General features: G+C 36.8%; 1 protein-coding gene across 9 annotated transcripts in view; it reads left to right on the top strand.

The window, feature by feature from the left end:
* RYR2 (ryanodine receptor 2) overlaps window positions 1-24672 on the top strand; it is a 422851-nt gene that overhangs the window by 246819 nt on the left and 151360 nt on the right. For all 9 annotated transcript variants that reach the window (XM_074580040.1, XM_074580034.1, XM_074580039.1 and 6 more), the window contains 6 exons: window positions 3175-3334; window positions 12908-13055; window positions 17660-17868; window positions 19807-19981; window positions 23064-23272; window positions 24178-24530. In XM_074580040.1, coding sequence (XP_074436141.1) covers window positions 3175-3334; window positions 12908-13055; window positions 17660-17868; window positions 19807-19981; window positions 23064-23272; window positions 24178-24530 — 1254 coding nt within the window. The remainder of the gene's footprint in view (window positions 1-3174; window positions 3335-12907; window positions 13056-17659; window positions 17869-19806; window positions 19982-23063; window positions 23273-24177; window positions 24531-24672) is intronic.

Genomic DNA, 24672 nt, shown 5'->3' with positions numbered 1-24672 from the left:
TTATGTATCTGGAGTGTAGTGCAGAAACTTGATTTTTACAGCAAACTTGTCAATGTATTTTGCTGTGTTGCACATATTTAAAGGCAACCATTTTGAAAGTCCTAGAACGGCTAGTGACTTGAAGTGGAGAGAACTGCTATAGCTGCCTGACTTTTTTTCCTGAGTGATTGAATGGCAACAGCATTGGTAGGACTGGGCTCAGATTGATATGGTATCATGGCCTCCACTACTGCAGCTCTGAAACCAGGTCTCACGGCCCAGCCAAGGTGCCCTGGCTTACTGCGTAGCACCAGTGTGCCACCCTCTAGTTAGTGAATGAAGAATTTGGGAGCTTTAACACAGTAATTTAGTTTCCCTGGTTATGACTAAGAGCAATGGTAAGTGCTAGTACATACGCACAATGGATAGAAGAAACAAGTAAAAAGGAAAAAATAATTGTGGCAACATTCTCAATAGCATCAGATGTTTGTTGAGCAAAAATAGAGCAAATACTTCATGATCTAGATGCAGTTATGCAGCTATAAGGCTTGATCACATTTTTTGTGGGATACAGTCCTGGAGAGAAGAAGGGTTGTCTAAATGAAATGGGAAAGGAAAAGAGAATTGTCAGACTGAAAAGAAAAAAGTTTTTTAAAATACTTTTTCTCTGAGTTTAATTTTCTCTTGTAAAACAACTCACATAGGCTGCTGAAGATCTTTAATCAAGAAAGCAGAGTATGGACTAAGATGACTTAACATATCTACCACTCTTTCTGTAACTTTCAGCGCTGGCACAAATAAATACTCCATAATGGTTGTTATAAATCAGTGGCAGATCAATATGGTAGTGATAATGTACTGTTAAAGCAGTTAAATTTTCATCTTGAAAATTATTCCACATTGCTTTATCTACATCTTTAAAAAATTTGTTAATATAAGGCCAGGGGAGATACCGAGCAAGCTAAGACCAGTAAGATACTGTTGAGCAGATGACTGGGTAGGTGCTGGGATTTTAGCTACCCATTTCAACTAACATTAGTCTGCAGCTAAACACAATTCTCCATCATGAATTTGTACACACAATATGCTTTTGTTAGTTTGCTTAGTATCCATTGAGCATCCATACAAATTGACACTTAATCCTCGATGAGTATTCATTTGCATCCTGAAATAAAGTGTACACATCCTCTGTGACAAAATCATGAGCATCCTTTGCAACCCCTTTTACTTTGACCCTGCTCTTATATCGAAATAGCTGTGGCTATTGTAGCTTTTATATGCCCAACGTAACACTTGTGCAGGGGAGTGTGACAGGAAAGAACACCGTAATTGCCAGCCTGACAAACGCGTTAATTCTGTATGAGTCACTATTTCCATTACTGACTGGTTTTACTTATCACACTGAAGCAACTTCGCAGCTACCTGAGGAGAGGTAACGGTGAGGGCAGTCAGCCAGCGCATGGGAGATGGCAGCACCACTGCCAGCTGCTTCCTTACCTCTGTCATAGACATTTGCCCATCTGTAACTCCATGAATGGTTGCTTTGGATTGATATTCTTGAATTGTTGTTTTCTGACTGAACCTTTTTTTTTTTTTAATGGGGTAATTTTGAAGGATAGTCCAACCTCGTGTTTATAGATGATAATTCCCCTTAAATACTTGCTTGTTTTCAATTATTGTTTTCAACCAATGATTTGTTTAATGGGTTTTAGAATAGTTATTGCAGAAGAGAATTAATTAAAACTTGTAAAGTATTCTAATATTTTAGAATATGAATGGGGATAAATACTGTTTCTTTTTCCGGATATCTCTGTCAGTCCAAATAAAGAAAATACAAAAAAATGACAAAGTTTTTTAGAAAATAATTAGACTATTATTTAAACTAGTCATTCTTTAAACAGCCCAGCATGTATAATTTCAGTGAGAGAATGTCATTGTTTATTTTTCACAGACCCTTTTTGTTGAGACCAAAATAGCACTCTGTTTTGTCATGATGCTGGAGGGGAAATACTCAGGGATATTCAGGGTATGTCCCCCAGCTCTGTCCTGGTCTCTCCTGGGGCCAGAAGAAGCCCCAGCTTTGGTACCCGGGGCTCCCCTGGCCTTGGTTTCTGCAAGGCTGTTTTTCACATTTTCACACTTATTTTCCTCACTCCTCTCTGCCTGTGCAGCGTTGTGCCCTTTCGTAAAAGCGTTTTCCCAGAGGCACCGCCACCGGTGGCTGCGGGGCCTGGCCGTGCCCTGTGGTGACTCAGTCGGAGCCGTCTGGAACCGTCTGTGCGGTGACTCAGTCGGAGCCGTCTGGAACCGTCTGTGCCCAGCTCAGGGCAGCCCCAGCCGCTCCTCACAGGGACCACCCGCAGGCCCCCCTGCCGGCACCTGGGCATGGACACCCTGTGCAGCCCCTTTGCTCTTCCTGCTCCTCTTCCCCTGCATGTTCCCTTGCCACTTGAGGTAAGGGAGGCAATGTCCACCACCATGGTGGCGCCGCGAAGTGTCATAGGTTTTCGTTGTAAATTTAGTAAGTACTGATGGTGCTGCTTCCATCACCATATGCATTACATCCTTTATTGAAGAAGGGTTGCTCATAAGTAAAGTGGGAGATGACTATAATTAATTCCATGGGAACAGCTTCGTAAAAGTAAACAGCACTTCATTCTTAGGAGTGCTAAAAATTTTGAGGAAGCTGTCTTTGTGTTCTGAAGTCATGCTTAAATTTTAAACATTTACGATTTGAAGGATAGTTCAGGTATGAAGTATTATAAAGACAAACTTTTATTAGACTTCATATGTGATATTGAGTAAGCCATTTGACCTGCTCTGTCTCTCACATCCCTATGTGTAATAGGAGGAATACATTTTCAGAATATATTTCTCAGAGGTAACAATAATAGTGTTCATGTAAGTATTTAGATAAGCAACATTTTAATCTACTACTTTAAATATGTGAAATTGCTAAAATACTTTCAAAACAATTTAGTTCAGCACATTCTGGGTATCTTTCATTACCAGCTACTCCGTCCCATCAAGTTGCAATTAGCTTGAAACAAAATCAAATGTCAGTGCATTATTATCCTTATGTTCCAAGACAGATTATTTATATACATATATTGCACACATGTCACTTCTTTCCTTTGTGGTTCTGCCAATTTTTTCTTACTGAAAAGTAATTGCAAGTTCTGTATTTTTTGACAGCTACCAGTTGTTGAGTGGATATAAGCCTGCTCCCATGGATCTGAGTTTTATCAAACTCACCCCCTCTCAAGAAGCTATGGTGGATAAACTAGCAGAGAATGCTCACAATGTGTGGGCAAGGGACCGTATAAGGCAAGGCTGGACATACGGTATCCAGCAGGTAAGTGCTAACTTCAGTCACTTGAAAAGGCACTTATCTCTTGAGATATTTCACAGTTAAATGGGAATAATGGGGACACAAAAGCAGGAAGAAGCAGCTAATGAATGCGAGCCTGTCAGTCAAAGAAAGCAAAAGTACATAATTAAAGCAATCCTGCTAAATCTTCTAGCAGTATGAGACTCTTCTTTTACAAGCAGTATTAAAAAATTGATGGTATATTCTTCTATGCTATCTAGATCTCAGGGTGAGAAAATTGGATGCAGGAAGCTAATATGCTCTAGTATTTTAGGAAATGTAAACATTTACTTTTAGTAGGGGAATCATTTAAATGTTTGCAGTTCTGGGAATTGAATAATTTTGTTTATCCAGGAAAATCAGAATGTAAACGTCTAGTAATCACTTCGCTAATGTGTTGTATTTCTGGCAGAGGCCACGTTTAACTGAGAGTAGTTATGTCAGTCTCCAAGTTCTAGTCCTGCTTTAGTGGTTTTGTTTCAGTGAATAGAAATGCTATGTGGTAGGTATCACAATGTGTTATAAGGGAGGGGAGTAAAAATTAAGCATGGTGGATTGTTAACAGCAAAACTCAGGGTCTTTGTTTTCTTTAAAAAAAAAAAAAATCAATTGGCTATATCCTAATTTATTATTTTTCAAGACAGCTACTATATCAATTTTCCCTTAGGAGATATAGTTTCTATTCTTTTTGTGATTATTTGTGAATTTTATCTAGAGAAATGTGTCTTTGTTAATAAATGTGTGGTAGCATATCACAGTGAAATTTTAGGAAAATTCACCCCTTGGGGGAAAAAAAATGAGTTTTCATGGTTTTGCGCTGGGCATAAAAGATCATTATTTTTGCAAAAATGAAGAACATCTGTTTTGTAGGTACACACTCTTTCCTGCCTACAAACAGTGTTTTTGTTTTTGACAAAAATTCAAGTTATACATTTCAGTTTAGCACATTTCAAATTTTGGTTTTTTTTACAAGGCCAAAATTCATTCTACTTGCAAAGCTTTTATATAAAAAATTAAATAAATTTGGTTTTATAAATATTAAGTTAGGCACTTGAATTCACCTCATCACATACTGACAAAGTACTTTTAAGTGATAAAATATATGCTGCATAGCATTTCAGCATTGTCCATTATAGTATCTTACTATAAAGCTCTCATTTTGGTATTTCATGAACTATTTGGGAAATCTGTGTTCTGTATTTGGGTCTAGGCAGACAATGAGCTAATTCGTGTGTTTGCAGACTGGAATGTGTGTAATATCCCCTACTAGATAGACACTGAAGATAATTCAGTGTTAGTGCAACTCCCCTGCCTACAAGAGGATTAAATTTTCCTCTAATACTGCATCTTTGAATAAGGGAAGGTGTCCCTTTGAAGTGCTGTTAACATTTCTGATAGAATATTAATCATGAGAAATGTTGGAAGTGGTGATTCTCTGTTGTCAGGTAGGGGGAACGGGTTAATTAATTTTGAACCCACTATTTCAATCCTGTGTTTATGGAGGCAGTGCACAATTCATTTCTAGAATGAGAAATATGTCTCCAGATGCTCAAAAGAAATATTTCTGATATATTAAAGAATGCACACAATAATTTATACCATGCCTCCCATGTATTTTATTTTCTCAGAAGCCAAACATTTTCAATACAGGGTCTTGCCAGTCAGGAGATTTGAAATGAATGAAAGTTGAGAAATAGTTACAACTTTGATAGAATCCTGACGTATCCCAAAATTAATTTTACTTTTGCAACTGAATTTATTGGTTAAGATGTTTCTGGAATCAAATGCATCTCTTCGCTTATTGTCTTTCTAACTAGCATTGGGAAAATTTAAACCCACAACTCATATGTAGTAAATAAAGTTTCTTAGGTCTTGAAGACAATTTAACTTAACCTGTGTATCTGTATATCTTTGAAAAAACCACAAATATTTTTGTGATATTTATTGGAGTGAATGTGCAGTTAAATTGTGTGTTTTCTGCATTAGTGAGGTATGAAGTAAGAACGGTGGTTAAATGATAGCGTCAAAAACATTTTCACTGTTACTGGGTTGGGAATAATAAGCAAAAGATGTAGTAGGAGTGGGTGACAATAAAAAAAATATTTCTACTTTACATCTACACAATGTGTTTGTACACTGTCTTTATGTATGTTTGGATGTGCCTGTTGATACAGAAGGTTCTACTTTTGAAGAGGCTTGATGTGATAGTAATCAATCATTAGTTTTATTTGGTTCCCGAAAAGCAGTGAAGTTGCCCCAGGCCACAACTTTGGTTTAAAAAAAAAAAATAGAAAAATTGGTTAGATAAATGTGGTAAGGAATGTAACCTAAAATTAAACACTACAACTTAATGTCAGAAGAATCCTGAAGTCTGTCTTAGGTTCTCAGAGCTGTGCCTGGGGAAAGAGACTGGCCTTACTGTTGAATCTAAAACATTGTGGCCCTGTTTTTTGAGGTTCACCATGAAAGAGCAGAGGGAAAGAGGAGGACTAACCACTGAACAGCTCTCTGCATTTTATCTACTGACCTTTAAAATACTGTCCTTAGGGGCCAATCTTGGAACTCGGGCCTCCCCTAGCCTCCATTCCCCATAAATGCCCGACTTGCTTGATGACAAAGCTCAACATGCCAATTAAATCTATGCTCACTTATTACACTTTGTGTGTGAGAAAATTTGTGGAAGATAGAGGTATATTTTTAAATTCCTTAGTCTTGTAATTACTGAACTATAAGTTGACACCTATATCCGCAAAGGTCCCTAACCGGACAAACAGGAATTAGGTATCTAAATCCATTTTGATGGCAAAGGACAAGTTGTTATGTAAACAGGTTATCGCTATCATTTAGACCCGCTAAATTTTAAAATAAAATGGCAGCTCCTAGTTAGGTTTTTGGAGACGTTTTAAGCACTCAGTGTGAATCAGGCTCTGATTTTGACTACGAGGTTGTGCTCTGATAGAGACTTAGGGAAATGCTTCTACTCTAAATCTTGACTGGGCTGAGGTATATGATCGGTATTGAACTGTTCTGCCTTACCAAGACAAAGACAGTTATGGGCATGCGAAGAAAAACCTGCAGATTTAAAAGTAAACATCTTAAGTGCCCATGAAGTTGACCACATTCAGGGATGGAAAAGCCACTTAATCAGGGTTTTGCAGTCTTAGGTGCTTCTCCTTTAAACGTTCAAATATTTTGCTGGGTCTGATTCATTCAAACTGACCAAAGAGGTTTGTGTGCTGAGTGGGGTACTGCTGTTGAGAATATAACACAGTGGAGCAGTGAACAGTGTCATAGTTATGCGTTCAGCAGAGGATGGTTGTTAAAGGTTATCAAGAGCTCAGGAATATTCATGACCTTCAGGAAACAAAGGAAGAAGATTAGCCGTATACGTTACTCCCTTATTCTTGGCAGATAAATTACAGTAGTTTCATGTATGGTTAAGCAGGTTAATGATGTCCTTGAAAACCCATAGTATGTTCTGTAGGAGCTGCCATGTTTGGGGTGTTGATGTTGATTTCCTCTTAATTCAATTATTTTTCTCTTTTCAAATAATTAAGTTTATTTTCTTCTGGAGAGAAGACGGACAGCTGAGTTCCAAGAGCGCTTACAATGAGCAGATAATAAATACCATTCATTAAAAGTCAAAAGAAGAGAGCAGAATAGCAAGGTGCTTCTTTCTGGGTGCAGTGCAAAGATGCTTCTCATTTAGCTGATGGTACACATCACATGGCAAGCTTCTAGCTGTTGTCGACACTGCTACGTGCTTCTGCTTGACTCCAACAATGAGTTTGTTTCATGGGCTGCATTTTGTCATCCCATCATATTACTGTGACATGTTACAGTACTGTAATAAAGTGACATGATGTTATGCTGTTATACTATAGACAGATCTCTCAGAGCTATGAAATAGTTTCCTAAGGGAAAGAAACTTGAGAGGTTTGAAAGTAGGTGAACTAATCACCAGGTAATATGTTATAAAGAGCAATCATGCTGTTGCTGTAGGATGGATTAGATGATTTCATAGGTTTGTTGCATCATGAGTGCCGCCTTGGGATTATATAATATGGAAAAACTAAAGGGATACTGTCAAGTAGTTCATGTATAAACCATTTCTTTCCTGTTATAATCTGGTGGGGGAAATGTCATCCAGGTTCCAGATTTTTTCTTCTAAATCCATCACTGCTTCTCAGGATTTTTTCTTCACAAGGGATAGCTGCTCTTCGTGCATGACTATACACAGTATTTTTGTTCTGCTGCTGCAGAGCCAACCAGCCAGCCAGCAGAGAGAGCACAAGTTAACTAATAAATCCTGTTCCCAGAACTGTGCTGACAGCTGTGATGACACTGATCACAAACAAGTAAGTATTTTTTAGTAGGACAGACTCCAGTAGCTTGTTGTTCCTTGAAAGGAGCAGGAGGAACAAAACAGGTAGGAACGTATTAAATAACAGGGGTAAGTGGAAAACCAAGCACAAAATCAGTATGAAAATACTTGACAGTGTCCCTTTAAGGGAGAACGTGGTTGTCTGCAGGTTGGTCATCTCTGAACTCAGGAAATGGTAAATCATCAAAGACAGTTAACGAATATAGGTCCAGGCAAAGGAGCAATGTAGTCTTGGTGTAAGAAAATTAAAATAATCACATTTGTGCTATGAGAAGGGGCTTTTTTTTTAAATGTGTACAGATTTTGACATTGTGTCCTGTCATAATTACCTGAATTCTTTGTGGGGGTATTTCTAAGGATTTTTTCATTACAAGCTGACTGAAAAATAGCATTGACATATAAAATGATGCATTTGTGACTAAATCTTCACAATCAAATGGAAAATATTCAGAACTCAGTTTATCCATGAACTTACAGTATTGGTTGATGTTCATAAAACTTTTATATAAGTAAGGAAAAGACAGAAGGGAGATAAAAGAGGCAAGCTTAGAGATCAGAAAGCAGATGAAAATAATTTCAAGTACATTAGCTACCCCCTCCCCCTTCCTGAATGCATGACTTCTGGGTCTCCCCACTGTTTGTGGGGTTCACAGCCAAAGATTCTGACTTTCAGATTTTGCTTATGTGCATTGCCACCGTTAGTCGCCTGTCACCGTTAGTCGCCTGTCACCCTTAGTCAAAGGGTGTCTTGCTTTTTCTTCGTGTTGGATTGTGTGTTGTGGCTGAAGAACCGCAACTATGAAACCTCATTTATGTTGACAAAAAAATATATTAAAAACCCCACAGCTTTAAAAATTGGTTATGAAAATCATCAACGTAAAAAGTTCTTCCCACTGTGTGAAAAGCATCTGTGCTTCCTGTCCTAGGATAATTAGTCAGGAATGTGAAGCAATTATCAAGTGTGATATCTCTTTGGTCCAAAATGCAATACAGTTGGGTGTTTTTAAGTCAGGATCTTCCTTTTTGTAGATTTTTGTAGAAAACATGAAATCGCTGTTTGATCAGGAGTTGGTCATCTCAAACTGCCTAGTGCTACTGTGCAAGAGAGGCACTGTTCTGGAAATTCATACTAAAGAAATGTGGACATATGGGAAAAAATCACAAGTTGAAAGCTTGTCACCTATTTTATCATTAAATATACATAGAAAGGCATCTTGTCCTTGTAAAAACAATTTATGTCACCTCACTTTCATATTTTACATTATTTATACTGGTGTATTTGTTCAATTTATAGTCAGAGCACATTCTGCCAGGCATTCCAGATAGGTACAGTCCTCAGTAAAGACGGTAGAAGCTGTACGTGTATTTCTTAGGATGCACGTACTTCTAAGGACAGAACTCAGCTGCTAGAATGTCAGGTTAGGAATACAACTTCCACTTTGGGTGGATACATCTAGGATTATTTGTTAACGTGTTCGAGAATATGGCTTTGTGAGGACTTTATCGTGCTTTCCAATTCTGGAATCTTGAAACGACTGACGTTAGTAAATAGCAATTTAGAATTCTATTTTTCCTTTTTCCCCTGTAAAATAATTCTTAATTTTAATGTTTATGGTTAAACATGAGCTGCAATGATAAATGCATAAAAGCTAGAGCTCTGTATAACAAGATATGAAATGTATGGTGTAGGTAAATGATGCATGGTGTATATGCTGCCCATTCACATAGTGGCACACTGAGCTGGGTTTCTGACAGCATTGTTGGCAAGCTCACCAGTAGCATTTGTTGTGGCAATTGCTCAGAAATCTCTGTGGAAGTGCAGGATCCACAGACACGGCAGCAAGCAGAATCAATTCACAGCTGTGGAACGAGTGTTTTCTAATGGTGCAAATGAAGCTAGGAAAACAATGGCACGTCTGTGTCACTGAATACGTGCTGAAATACGTTTGCGTTGTGCTTGTCACTTAACAGCCTTGGTTATGAGAACAAAATCATTTCAGTACCTCACAGAATATGTATTTGTACAGCTCTAACACTTTAAATCACAAAACTTACGATCCCGTTAAATAATTATCATGTTTTTCCTGCACTCTTCCTAGTCTATGTTTTCATTTTTCGGTCTTTTACTGTCTTTCTTTTTGATTGGTGCTTATTTATGTATGTTTCTGGTGTCACTTTGTTACTTTTAGTCTAGTGATCTGTGCTGTTCCTGAACTTCTCAGAACTTTGGGAAAGCCCAGCATTGCATACGTTTGTGGTATCACATTTATAGCTCTGAAAATGATATTATCTTTTTATCATTTCAGGTGTCTTTTAGAGGTTTATATGAGGCTTTGTTTTCTGTTACAGAATTACTTCTGAAGAGTATTTCTTTATTACACACAGTGTATCTCTTAATAGGTTCTTCTTTTAGATCTGCTTATAGAATTTGACTATGATTTAGACATTATGGACACTCCTCTTGTTTCGTTCTTACTCTTACATGACATCTGTCTACGCAAGCTGCAAGACCAGTTGTTAGATCGAGTGTGCTAGAACAGTTATCTCCACGTCACGCACTCACTGAAGGAATGAATGCAGTTCTGCACCTCTCAGCTCCCAGTGTGTTTCCTCTGTGAATTATATTATAGGTGTTCATCACCTGTAATGGAAGTTTTGGAAAGCTTGTGAATGTTTGTTGGTGTGTGTGTATAGGTATCTTTTGTGTAGTCCTTTTCTATTACTTTTAAGAGCTACATTCATTTAGTGCCATTGTTGACCAATTATTGCCTATTTCAAATCCACTTATACCCTACAAATAGTATATGTGGGCCAATTTAAATAATTCTTTGTCTGTCATTTGCTGTATATAGCAAAATCTGTAGTGTACACTGCATAAAATAATACTGACTTTTCATGGTCAATGTTATATCTCTTCAGTTTAACATTATTTATGATGACTTCCTTCCATTTATAGTCAGGGTACATTCTACAAGGCATTCCAACTTTTCACGGTTGCAATTCTTTCTTTTACTGAAGTAGCTCCAAATTAAATTCTAAATGACTAATGCAATGTTTGTTTTACATTAAATGAAGACAAAGCTGTGTAATAAAGTATATAGGCTTTTTTCTTTTTTTTTTTTTCTGTGATATCATAGGTTCTGAATTCAAAACCAAACAATTATACCAACTTCATGTGCTACCCAGCTCAAACCATTTGAAACAGAATCTTGTCAACAAGCTTAAGTTTTGGGGGTTTTTTGTCTTCTGGAGGAGATCTGCTTTTTTTTTTTTGTCTTTCAAATGACTCTTTGAACAAGTAATAGCCAGACAAACTCCATACAAAACACAGTCTTCTGATGAAGCATTAGACTGTCAAACCTGGAAAATTCTGGCAAAAACCCAATAGCTTAGGCTGAGTTTTCCTTCTTGTAACATTCTACAGTACGAAACAATAAGTTTCTGTAGTGAATAGTAAGAATTAAGTCTATATATGAATTGCAAATGTACTCAATAAAAATTACCACTTCTAGCTAATCAGTTTTCTTGTTGACTTGATTGTGACTGCAAAGTTCAATCACTGTATAGGATCGTTCGCTTGATTAGCTATACTTAAACCACAGACGTGCAGAAGATTGTTAGTACAAAAAATTATGATGACTATAACAATAACAGTTCTTAATTCATCAGTAAGTAAAACATTCAAAATTTAGATAGACATATCATAGGAAAAAAAGAACAAAATTAGTAAGAGAAAAACCCCTTCTTATATTCATATTTAAAGAAGTAGCAAAAGTCTGGAATGGGTGAAAAAGATCACAGTATTAAATAAAACTAGACCCAAGGGAAAAAAATCTGTAAAACTGAGTTTAATACTTATGATTTCTTTTTCCTCACTCTGATTTTGTGCTTAGGCATTTTTAAAAGCACTTATACTATATTTCATTATCATACATTGTTATCAGCTGCTTGCCAGTATGTTAATGTGTGTTAATGGTTGCTATGGCAATTACCAGTGGTTTAGTCAAACTGTATATCGTGCATAAGGAGTTATGTAATTGTTATTCCAAACTTCTCTTCCATATTTTTGAAGACAGTATTTCATAGTATCTCTTGGACATACAGTGTTTCAGAGGAAATTAATTCTCTTTTATGTCCTTTCCAAGATAAATAATTAAACCCATGGTGTTTCATCTCTGATGTTAATGGGTTATTCTTATATCAAATAATAAATCCTTATAACATTTACTTCAACATTTTTTGGTCCAGTTTGCTCTGGAAGCAGCCCTTTTCCCCATCTACCAAATTAAATATTGGAAAAAAGGGGATGTCAACTTCAGTGTGTGGAATAAATATGGGAAGTAGTTCCCTCAAATGGTCCTTGTGTTGGCCCTGTCCCAGTCCTTCCCACTGAATATAACTAGAGCTGATATGGTGCAGAAATTTGTGGCCCCAGCAATACATTATGTTTCTCTTAACCCTTTTAGCATATAGGTAATGCTTGTCCTGTATTATTTCTTCTGCTAGAAGGATCACTGGTAGAACCAGTTTTCATCAAGCAGTGCTTCATAACTGCACTTCAATGTTTACTCAGCACAATAAGGCAAAAGGCAGATAGCCTTGTATCTAAGCATTTAAAGGACAACAGAAGATACCTGCAAGTATTTGTCAGAATGGATGTGCTATTTTTTTTCTGCCTGCAAAAGTAGAATGAAAACGACATAGACACTTAAAAGTGGGACTGTAATGCTATAAAAGATATGATACTTTCACTGTAGACACTGTTTTCTAAAATAATAGGCGCTATTTTTGTGCTTACTTAGTAAGTCTGACCAATCATAAAAGCCTCTCAATATCTTTGATATTTGTACCCAAGTGGACAAACAGGAAGAGTCAAACTCTTCGCATTTATCCTCATTCTTTTTTGTATTGTTGCCCCATTAAGTAAATTTGACGGAAAATGAAAGCAGGTATAAGCCACGCAGTTTCATTTATTTGTGTGTTACTTTTTTAGTAAATTCGGTAATGTTACTAGTTTCTAGACTATTGCAACTTCTTTGAATCCTTGCTGTATTTCCAGTTCCATGATTTCAGATCATATAAATAGTAATTTTTATATTGCTGCTATAGCACAATTTTGTTTTTAAGACAAAGTAGAGTTTCTGAAATTGAATTGATTTTTCATACTTGTGCAGGATGTAAAAAACCGACGAAATCCTCGCCTCGTACCTTATGCCCTTTTGGATGATCGGACAAAGAAGTCAAACAAAGACAGTCTTCGGGAAGCAGTCCGCACCCTTCTTGGCTATGGTTACAACCTGGAAGCTCCTGATCAAGATCATGGTAATTAATTTGGTTGGTTTGTTCTCGGTCATCTCCAACCCCCCAGTCTCTTGCCCTCTCTCTCTCTCAAAAAAAATTAATTCGAATATTCCACTCTACTACTAGATTTGTTGGTCCAATAAAACAATTTGAACAGGTACCATGTCTCCAAAGCTAATAGGTCATCTCCATCTTCTATTGTTTAGATTTCCCTTTGATCTTACGTTCCTTATCATTTCCTTTTCTTGTCCTGTGACTCAAATGAAAAATTACAAAATTAAACATTTTTACATTTTAAATCAGTGATACAATTTCTCTGTATTTCATGCACTTCTTTTCACTCTTCATTTTGGTGGTTTGGCTGGTATAGGAGGCTTTTGCCTTTTGTGAATATAAAAGGTCTGTCTAGTGGTGTAGGGTGAGAGGGAGAGAGAGCAAGCTCATTTTCCACAGTCTCCTCCAAATCCCAGGGAACAAAGTTAAGCCCCTTTCCTGATTTATAGCTCTGAGAACCATGTGCCCCTGCCTTTCCTCAGGAATGAACTACTGGATATTTTTATTTTTTCCTTATAATGCAGAGATCCTTGCCCTAGTTCTGTGCATGGAGTTACTAACAAAATGTAAAGAACACAACTGCAATCCTTGCATCTGAAAGTTATCATCAATCATGTTGCAAAACTTCCAGAGGAAAGGACCTGCAGAACAGTGTCCCACAACTGGACTTTCTTAGACAAAGACTGGAATTGCATTCAGCAAAATATTTTTATACTCATTTTGGGGATTTAGATTTTACAGTTTATGCGCCTCTCAAGTTTTTGAGCTGCATAAAACATGTCATAGGGATCCCCTTTCATCAGCCAAAATAACATACTGTTATTAAAGGATTTAGAGCCCTCTAGTGGTGTTGTGCATCTCCTTTCCTTAATTTTATTTTAAACGTTGATTTACAAAGCTCTATAGCATTGGGTTTTATGCTTCATTTTTATTAATTACTAGTTTCCCACAGCAGCTGTATTTTTGGGATTGCTTGAAATCTAGAAAGCATTAGGTTACTTAAAAGCTAAAGAGAGAACAAATTCTCAGTTCCCATGCTTTGCTCATCTCCTGTATAGGTGAGGTACTGAGGGTCTTCAAAAGTGTTTTTAAGGCATTATTTATGTAGACCATAACAGAAGATTTTACTGATAAAGAATTATGTGGCAGAGAGTTCAGAGTTGCTTAAAGGAAACTTAATGAGCCTGACCTAACCGAAGTCGGCCATTTGGTGGCATGAGAAGTGAGTAAGTTCTGAGGGATGTGATTTTATAGGCTACTAATGTTAATAATGGAAATGTGGAGCTTGATGTGTCTGAGAAAACAGAAGAGAAAGAGAGGGGTTCTTAACATGGTCTAACTGACAGACAGGTGGGTGCAGACATATTTGAGCTTACACGAAACTGAGGAAGAGGAGAAATTATGGGATTGCTGAGTATCCAAAGGCTGTGCAGGCTTTAATACCTTGCAAATTTGTGCAAAAAGATCCAGAATGCTTTAGGCACTCTTTTTCCTAATCTGAGAAAAAGAGTCACGTGATAACTGTGTAAAATACCAGAGAACAGAGTAGTTGAGAAAACTTAAGGAAGAAAGATCAAGGGTTTCATTCAGCATTACATCTTCTGCTTTGTGAAAACGTTTTCAGCTTTTAAAAGCATGATTTTTATCATTTCAAGCTACCTTATGTTTTGAATCGATAGTAAGGTCTTGGAAAGTAGTATCAGAAACAAACTATGTAGGAGTATGTAATAAGTAAGCAACAGTGAAGGAGGTTTGTATGTACTCACCTTACAAGGTTATACTTGAAGCTATTTTAGCAGAAGATACCAGATGAAGAACATATGGAGAGCAGTGAAAGGCAGCTCAGTGAGGCAAAACTCAGTATATGCTGATGTGGAATATTGAAGGAAAGCATAAAGATGATAGGATTAAAAGTGTTTAAAAGGATGTTAGGAATGGCCATCTCCAAGGCACCAAGTAGGCTCATGAGTAGTAGTATTCAAGTAATATTCTTAGACAATTTTTGAGACCATTTACATTTTTCATAGGTAATAGGTGAATGCCACGTAGCTGTAGATGAATCAATAAAGACATTTTTCAAGACAGTGTGTTCAGTGCAGTGAGGGAAAGAAGAAAATTGGAGAAGTAGGTAAGTCTAAGATTTGTGGTTTTATGAATGACAGAAACAAAAATCCATTTCTATTGGAGCAGATTGATGTGGAATGAATGGTGGGGAAAACACAGGAAAAGAGTGAAATTGGGAGCAAAAGAGTGGGATAACCCGCAAGAGACATGGGATGGATAGATGGAGAGTGGGATCAGAGCTTAGAGATCCGAGTCCAAAACTTTATTGTTTGTTAGTTGTCAAGAAAAAAAAGGAGAAAATAGATTTATTTATATGTCTCAAAGCAGTACATGTACCAACATACTTTTTCTGCCTTTAAAAAAATCTTTGCTTATGCATTCCACAAATGTTATAAGGCAGAAATGTGAGGCATAAAGTAAGCTTGTATCTGCTGCTGTTATGGAGCAGACAGAATAACATGCTTATGTTTTTACCCTTTCCCTGAGGTTTCTTTTCTTCACTTTCTCTGAAGCAGCCCAATAACCACCCGGCTTACATTTTTTTTCAGTATTATTTATGCCAGTATTCTTTGATGGAGTTAGAGAATCAGTGAATACATTTGAAGTGAGTAAGTTGAATGTGTCAAAGTTTAACTTTAGCCACCTTTGAAATTCTTCGTGTAGCCATTTTGGTCTTTGAGAAAAGATATGTATAATTATCTGGCAAAGAGTGAATTTTAATTTAAACACTCTTAAACTAGCTTGTAATGAATCACTTGCAATTAAAGGACTTTTTGAACGAAGCATAGTAAGCTATGATAAAATAAGCACGTGTGATCATGCTACAGATACGTAACCAAATGAATGAGTGTCTGTGAAAGCTTTTGTTTTCATACAGCTGTTAATTTATTTTACACTCTGTTGCACTAGACAAGAAATGTGAACGAGCTTTTTCTTCATCTCAGCTTGACAATTGACAAACTAACTTTGAAGTGAGAAGTGGCAGTTTTTAAGGCACTCTATGAAATCTCATAGTCATCTGACTATATCCCTTCAACAGTTTGAAAGATAATAAAGGCGAATAGTCAAAACAATTTAAACTTGGTGTCTTGTTGTTTCTGTTATTTCACTAGCTAAATAATATTTTCTAAATAGTACTTTGGCTGTGACTGGGTTTTCCTTTGTTCTAGAGCAGTAACTTGCTTTGCCTTGAACAGGAGTTGCCTTTAACACTTTTATGTCCTTCTTAAGGGCATCTTTGTTCTTTCCAGACTTACTGCCCTTTATCTAGACAGAAGTTAATATATTTTTTTTCCTGAAGCATGAGTATACTTTGTGATTATTGTTGTTATTAAAGCTTCATGCAAGACTTGCTTTTATGATTCCTATACTCTGTTTTCCATTGCTTTTGCAAAAACATCTGAATTGCAACCTTCCTTATATTATTTATTACAATAACTAAGAAGCATAGTAATAAATTTTTATAACAATAACATACTTAGGAAATCTGACTTTTAGACTATAAATGAGAAGATTAGGTGAATTGATCACCATCTCTAGGTAAAGATGATGTCTCAGTTGAGGAACCTTGTTTCAAAGGCAAACAGTTGTCTTTTATGGTGATTGGAAGATTAATTTATCTCTATTTTGTTGGGCTTTTGTATGTTTGGTGTTTTTGTTTTGTTTAAAATAACTGAGAGCCCAGCTCACAGAATCGTAGAATTGTTGAGGTTGGGAGGGACCTCTTGACATCATCTGGTCAAGCAAGGTCAGCTAAAGCAGGTTGTCCAGGACCATGTCCAGATGGGTTTTGATTATCTCTAAGGCCAGTGTTTGACCACTGTCATGGTAAAAAGCATTTTCTTGTGTTCAGATGGAATTTCATGGGTTTTAACTTGTGTCCATTGTCTCTTGTCCTGTCACCGGGTACAACTGAGAAGAGTCTGTTTCCCTTTTCTTCGTTCCCTCCCACCAGATATTTATACTCAGAAATGAGATTCCCTCCTGAGCCTTCCCTTCTGCAGGCTGCACAGTCTCAGCTGTCTCAGCCTCTCCCTGTAAAAAAGGTGACTCAGTTCTCCATGCATTCCAGTTTCTCTCTCACGTAAAGGGCGATTCTTCCTCTTAACCTTTCCAGCCTGCCCTTCCTAAAAAACATGTATCCATCCATTGCAATACTCTAGTCATGTGAGTTATTCCACCATGTTTGTCATCCCAATGAGGATTGTAGCCCTGTAACTGCACTCAGACTTCTAAATTCTTTTTTTTTTTTTTTTTTTTTCCCTCTGAGCTGGATGAATTACTGTAGCGTCATTTCAGAGAGGTGCTCAAGCGTGCTGATTTCCCAGAACAGGCAAGGGTGCTTTCCCCATAAGTTTCTTCTGCAGGCACTTTCTTCTTTGCAGGCCGATGCTCAAAGGGATTCCTTTGCCTTGTGTTTTCACTGCCTTCATTTATCAGTAGTTGAATACAGTACTTTTGACGCTGGAGTTTTTTCTTTACTTTTTTTTATTTTTTAAACTTTACAGCAATGAGGCTGGATGTGTGCAGTGGGATAATGGAAAAATTCAGGATCTTCCGCACAGAAAAGACTTATGCAGTGAAGGCTGGGAAGTGGTACTTTGAGTTTGAGGCAGTTACTGCAGGAGACATGAGAGTTGGCTGGACCAGGCCGGGTTGTCTGCCAGATCAGGAACTTGGCTCGGATGAAGAAGCTTTTGTTTTTGATGGCTTTAAGGTTTGTATATGTTTATCTTTAATAATAGGAGTGATTGCAAAACTGATTTTTGCGTCTTATTCCATGTGTCATTGCCTGAACTTAATTGCCTTCTCTTCTTTCGTTTGTGTTTTATGAAATTATTTCTCTCTCTCTTTGAGGGCCTAGGTGGAATAAGGAAGATCAATGTCACCTGAAAAATTAATTGGCAGGGTTTGGCATTTCTTCCTGCCCGGCCCCGCCGTCCCCCCCCCAGCTTCACAGTATTTGTACAGTATATATAAGGCATTGAAAAATGTGACTCACTAAAATACAAAATAATGGCAGAGCTGTAATTAACTATGAATAATTTCTTTAAATTTTTACTCTGTTGTCCTCTTTATAAGAATTACCATTAGGGAATAAATATGATTAAGACTATTAGCAGTGTTGGAGGCAAGCGATGATACAGGTGTTTTATAGGAATGTAGAAGTTACAAAGAGCATACCTAGGTTTTCATGGAAATCCTTATGGTTTAGAGTAAATGAAGTGAGAGAACCAGTAATTTTTACTCAAATTTAACTCTGCATGAGACAATGATGGATTGAAATCTAGTAGTAAAAAATATGTAGGAAAACAAATTATTTTATATGTTACAGATTTTCATCAGAATAGATTAAATGACTCATTAAAGCTTTTTATTTCAGTATGAAGGCACGTGCAACAGCTGTCCAAACCATAATTGCTATTAAGGCTACTGGTGACTCATGTCAAAATGTTTCTTGTATCTGATATTGGAATTAATTCCTTTATTACTATTACAATATGTAACAGAAAACAGCAGTATTCCCGGCTATTCCTGGTCAGATCAAGCTCTTAAGCTGCAGTTTCTTCATATTGTTGGAATTTAATGTTTTTCACAGTCTTATGTTACATGAGAATATACATTAAAAAGGGAACTGAAAAGTTATTTGTGTAAAATATCTGATTGGCTTAAGTAAACTGTTCAAGTCCTGTGTCTTTACTAGAATAGCTTTGCAGTAGTTTGCCTTCTGAATCTTAGGTTTTGACCTTTAAATCTTAATTCACAAAGCTATTTTGTTGTCTTTCATTTTGGTGGGTTCTCCCCTTGGTTGGAGAAGAGCTTTTGACCTTCAGGATACACAGAAAGGCTCACTTGTTTTGTAGGATTTTCAGGATGGATACAGGGGATAAAAATCTACTTGTGATGGAATATATGAATGAGGAACCTATTTGTAATTAACACTGCTTTGTTTTGTGTGTGTTATAGTAGTTCTTAGTAGATGTAAATTTATTTGAATTCCAATCCAAGATGCCATCCAAAGCCTTTGCAGTCTTTGACTTTGAAGGTCAGTCACATGAATCATTAATCATGCCCTCAGCTACTCTGAAATCTGTCAGAAGCTCAGAGTGCTTGTCCCATCCACAGACAATTCTGTTACTTTCAAAATCTGGTATGACAGGAAGTCTATTTTTACACAACATTTTTAGAAACATACTTAAGGATACAATAAGGCTTGTTTGGAAGCAACGAATTTATAGGCTCCTAGATTAAATAAAAGCAATTGCTTAAAAAAAAAGTTTGTGAAGCAGCTATTTAACATTGTAATTGATAGCATATTATTTTCATTACAAATCTTTAATGGGGCTTCTGCAGAAAAATAAGTCATGCTCTTACTAGTTACTATAAAGTTGAAATAGCAATTTTCCCTGTCAGCTCACTTAGCAACGTTTTACAGTACTGATGTGAGAGGTGCTTGCAGGAAGTTAATTGTTCGATTTCCATTTTCAAGGTCAATTTGGAGTACTCACAGGCATTGTTTTGGAATTATATGCTGTGGAAGGGTTAATTTTAGTGCCATCTTAATTAAGGGGGGCTAATTATTAGTTGTACCACTGAGAGAGGAACACATACGTTATCACTATTACTCTTTGAAAGTCTTTAAAATCCTTTTCAGGCACAGCGGTGGCATCAAGGTAACGAGCATTTTGGCCGCTCTTGGTTGGCGGGAGATGTTGTTGGATGTATGGTTGACATGAATGAGCACACTATGATGTTCACCTTAAATGGTGAAATCCTGCTTGATGACTCAGGTTCAGAACTTGCATTCAAAGACTTTGAGGTTGGTGATGGTAAGTACCGTAATACATTGTGCTGTTAACTGGCTGTTGTTGCCCAACTTTTGCTCCGGCTTCCCTTTAATGTGGTTCCCCCACCCCCCGCCGGAAACTACCCCTTGTCCTTTTCTCTATTTGATTAGTATCAAGCCTTCGGAGATGTCCTGGGTGGGAGGGTGAGGCAAGGCCTTTTTCTGTGGTGAAGTTTGCAGCCACCTTTTGTGATCAGACCTTTGACTATTTCTCAGGGAAGTGTCTGGGGTTTCAAATCTGTGACCTCTAACACTTCATCCGCGCTGCAGCAGGTCACAAAATCGTAGAATGAATCATGGCATGGTTTGGGTTGGAAGGGACCTTTGAAGATCATCTAGTCCAACCCCCTTGCCATGGGCAGGGACATCAAATTTTGCCTAGATCAAGTACTGAAATACTATGAAATTTCTGTCAAATTAGTGAGAACATATGGTAGGGAGTTTGTCATGTTTAAGGTTTTGTTTTAGCTCTAGGAGGTGAAGTGACACCTGATCCATGATATAAAGCCAGCTGGTATGAAGTTAGCCTCCAGAATTTTTCACTTAATTCTAAACCAGCAGATTGAGTTTTGTGACTGTTGTTATAGTGTTCTTAGTGCAACTTTCAGAGTCTACAAGCAGGTTTTAGTTTATCATGAAGCTGAAGCTTATGGAATTGCAAAAGATGGCAAAGATTGTGAGGTTGTATCAGGTGGCAGATTGATTCTATACCACAAAAGTATTTTTGTTTATAAATTTAATTACGTACTTGTGTGCAAATAGGTACATAAAAGGGTAAGAAATTACATTAATTACTTCCCTTTCATTTGTTGTAGGTACATATATTCTGTCATATTTATTATACATGTGTTAAATAATACGTCTGTGTCTGAGAGATGAAGTTAAATTTTTTGAACAGTAGAAGTTGCAAATGATACTTTGGGATTACTGATCCCTATTCCCAGGGGAAATATGAATCTTATTAATTAGGCAGTTCCCTGCTTGAATTTTAACCATTTTACTTTCATCTGGGTTTCAGAATATTATACTTTCAGGAGTGCATTAGGAGAAGAAATTTTTTTTTCCCTTCTGTCACACCATACGAATTAGAAATAATTTGATTTCATTTAAAATGAGATAATTGCCACCAATTTTCTAGACTCATGCCTGTTACTTTACTGCCGTCAGATTTCCTTAGATACTGTGCTAACATAATAAGGAAGAGGGATGCATGAATTGGTCTTCTGTTAGTGGCATAAGCATTAAATCATCCTGGTGCCATTAAATTATAATGTTTTTTCCAGTTATTTGATGGAAGAATTCCATTGAGGAGTGAGGGATTCTGAGAGAAATGGGAATTCCATGAAATTCTGAGGGTCGCCTGTTTGATGACTATTTTGATTTCAAAGTTAATGAAATCACAGTGGTGTAGTTTTTGTGGTACTTGTTTCTAGCTGCAGGTTCAGATTTAAAGAGATCTCTGTAGAGTCTGAAATTGCTAATGTAGTTCCGAGTTTGACATGGAACCTGAAGGCTTTGGTAACCATGTCAAAGACTTAATGTCAGTGTCAAGCATCTAACATTTTTCACAATATTCTTTTAATTCACGTTAAGTTCCTGTAGTGTTGTGTTCATAGAAAAGAGCTTGCCTTTGAAATAAGCTCTCCTATTGTGCTTTCAAAGGAATGTGCTGATTGATCTCAGATTTAATAATTTGCATCAATAGTTTCCTAGTTATGTGTTGTATAACACAATTTTGTTTCGTTTAGTGCTGAAAAATACTCTTTACTATTGCCTGTTATTGTATCTACACTAGCAGAATGGACATAGGTCAGATAACATAGATGATTTAGACAACATGAAAAGCTGATGCCTTGTGATTTAAGAGCCTTGCTATGAAGATAAAAATCTGGACGTATTTGTAATAAAATCTTCAAAAGGTGGTACTGAAGGCTGATCTTTTATCTGTTGAGCAGTCATTCCTATAGATGGTGCTCTGGAGTTTGCTTTTGTCTCTAAAGAGTATATCATGAACAGATATTCTGCTCTTTTTTTTGTTTGTTTGTTTTGTTTCTTTTTTTTTTTTCTTTGTTTAATCTGGGCAGCCTCAAGCCTTATACCCTTCAATACCTGGTACATTCACTTGAACCAGAATGATTGAACAGAGCTTCATGTTTCTTGTTGATACAGAAGAAAGGATTTTGTTAGTACCTGGGTCAAACGAATCTAAAGAGTGGTTTGTTGTTGTGGAAATTCAAAATCAGAATGAAAAGGAAAAAAAGAAATAAGAGATTTGTTTAGGTGTTTAGACTGTGACGTTGAACCTGAGGAAAAAAAAAACCACAACCAAATGTTTTTTAAAAAGTGCAAAGGAGTCACAAGTGAGTTCCCTGTGCTAGTAAAACAGTAAGAGAGCAGATGAATACAGATGTGAAGCTGATTAGAAAGTAAAATCAAAAAACCCAGCCCAAAACCAAACTACTGCAAGTTTCATGAAGCTACAGTGTCCTACTGCTAGTTCTCATTATCCAGAGCCACAAAGTGTTATGAATTTTTAAAAATTAATTGATTTTAATATTTTTTTTAAATCTACAGCATGTACTTGGTGCATATTTATAATTTTTTTCACAACTATGGCTGCATGGACAAGCACTATATTACTTTTATAGTAATTTTTGAGGTTCTCTCAAAATACCATCACTAATGGAATTTTAGGAAGAATATCAAAACCAGTAAGACTTGGAGTGAAATTGGCAACACTCTGCCAGCTTAGCAGAGAGATTAACCAAGACCTGGTTGTCAGACTCCTTGAGGTACTCTTTCTGTGAAGTAAACTGAGTGTTGCATGAAGAGATCCGTGTCTATTAGAGAGCTTTTTTTTTCAGAATGATATTTGAGATACAGTATTTAGTGACGTGCAAGAGGTGATGTGCTATTGACGACTGCTTGCATTTGTACTATTTGGTTTTTGAATTATTTTTTAATTATTTTTTTTTTCCAAGTGATTCTTAATTGGGTTATGGAAGAGTTATGGTTCTTCGATGTTCATGACGTACAACCTACATGGTCTTTTGTCTTGTTTTAAGGATTTCTACCTGTGTGCAGCCTGGGCCCATCTCAAGTGGGAAGAATGAACTTCGGAAAAGATGTCAGCACTCTAAAATATTTCACTATCTGTGGCTTACAGGAAGGGTATGAACCCTTTGCTGTTAATACAAACAGAGACATCACCATTTGGCTGAGTAAAAGGCTCCCTCAGTTTCTACCAGTGCCACAGAATCATGAACATATTGAGGTTTGTGATCCTATTAAAATGTTTCTACACACTTCTATCTATAAATATGTCTGAATTGTGTTTCTACTTTTGTGCTTCTAGACAAGATTTTTAATGTGATATGTTGAGCCAATTCTGGATGAACCTTGTACCTATTGCAAATTTCTTACATTCAGTGGAGTTGCAAATAATGCAATTATTTGATTGATAGTATTTCTTTATCTGTGAAAATTATCATGTGTGTAAACATGAGATTCTCAGAGACAAATTCGACAAGATGTCCTCACTAAGAGCTCCTTGTGCAGTGAGAGCTATGTTTGTAAACAACTTCCAGAAATTGGGCATTTCTACATAACAGATACCATGTGTTCTGGTGCACACACTTTGTGATTTTTCCATAACTAATTGGTTTTCATTTTAATAAATATTTATTAGCCAGTTGTGTCAACACTTATGTCCCAATGAGTTGTGCATCTTCATGGAACTGATTTCATGCATTGTGAGTCTACCATGAAATTGTTTTGAAATTGATGAAATAAGAACTCCTTTTCAGCTGATAACACTGTGGTATTTAAGTGGTAACTTGTGTTCTTGCGTATGTTCATGTATGATTTATATTAGTTGATTTGTTTTGTTTTGGGCAGGGTTGGATTTGTGTTGCAAAGAGTTATGGTGAAAAAGGTCATTCCTTTGTGAGTGTTTTTTTTTTTTTTATTTAACAATGGAACAATAAAACCTCCAGTCCTTATAGTAATTATTTTATTTCCCATTAAAATGGCAGCACACGATTACAATACGTTTCACCATTGACAGCATACTGTTGCAAGTTTTGCAAATCCATGGATGCTTATTCTAGAAATATAAGCTGAATATTTACAAGGGGGGAAAAAGCATCAGCTTCAAAACAACATCTTTACATTTGATAGGTGATGAGAATTGATGGCACCATAGACAGCTGCCCCTGCCTGAAGGTGACACAGAAGTCCTTTGGTTCACAGAACAGTAAAACAGACGTCATGTTTTTTCGATTAAGCATGCCCATTGAATGTGCTGAGGTGTTCTCCAGATCAGCTGCAGGAGGATTACCAGGCCCTGGTCTTTTTGGCCCCAAGAATGACTTGGAGGATTATGACGCTGATTCTGATTTTGAGGTTCTAATGAAAACTGCTCATGGTCATCTAGTTCCTGACCGGACAGAAAGAGAAAAAGATGCCACAAAACCAGAGTTAAACAACCATAAAGATTACGTTCAAGAAAAGCCTTCACGTCTTAAACAAAGGTTAGTAGCACATTTGGCTTACTTTTTTTTTTTCTTTCTTTGATTCTTTTTTTTTCCCTGTAGTAGAAAGAAAATGACAATCAGGTCTGCAGAGATTTTTTCCTAATTCTGCCCTAAATTTGGATATAACATAGTAGGTGGG

Source organism: Larus michahellis, chromosome 3, assembly GCF_964199755.1.
Source record: "Larus michahellis chromosome 3, bLarMic1.1, whole genome shotgun sequence".
In the NCBI taxonomy this organism is placed as follows: Eukaryota; Metazoa; Chordata; class Aves; order Charadriiformes; family Laridae; genus Larus; species Larus michahellis.
This window is presented reverse-complemented; position numbering and strand designations above follow the sequence as displayed.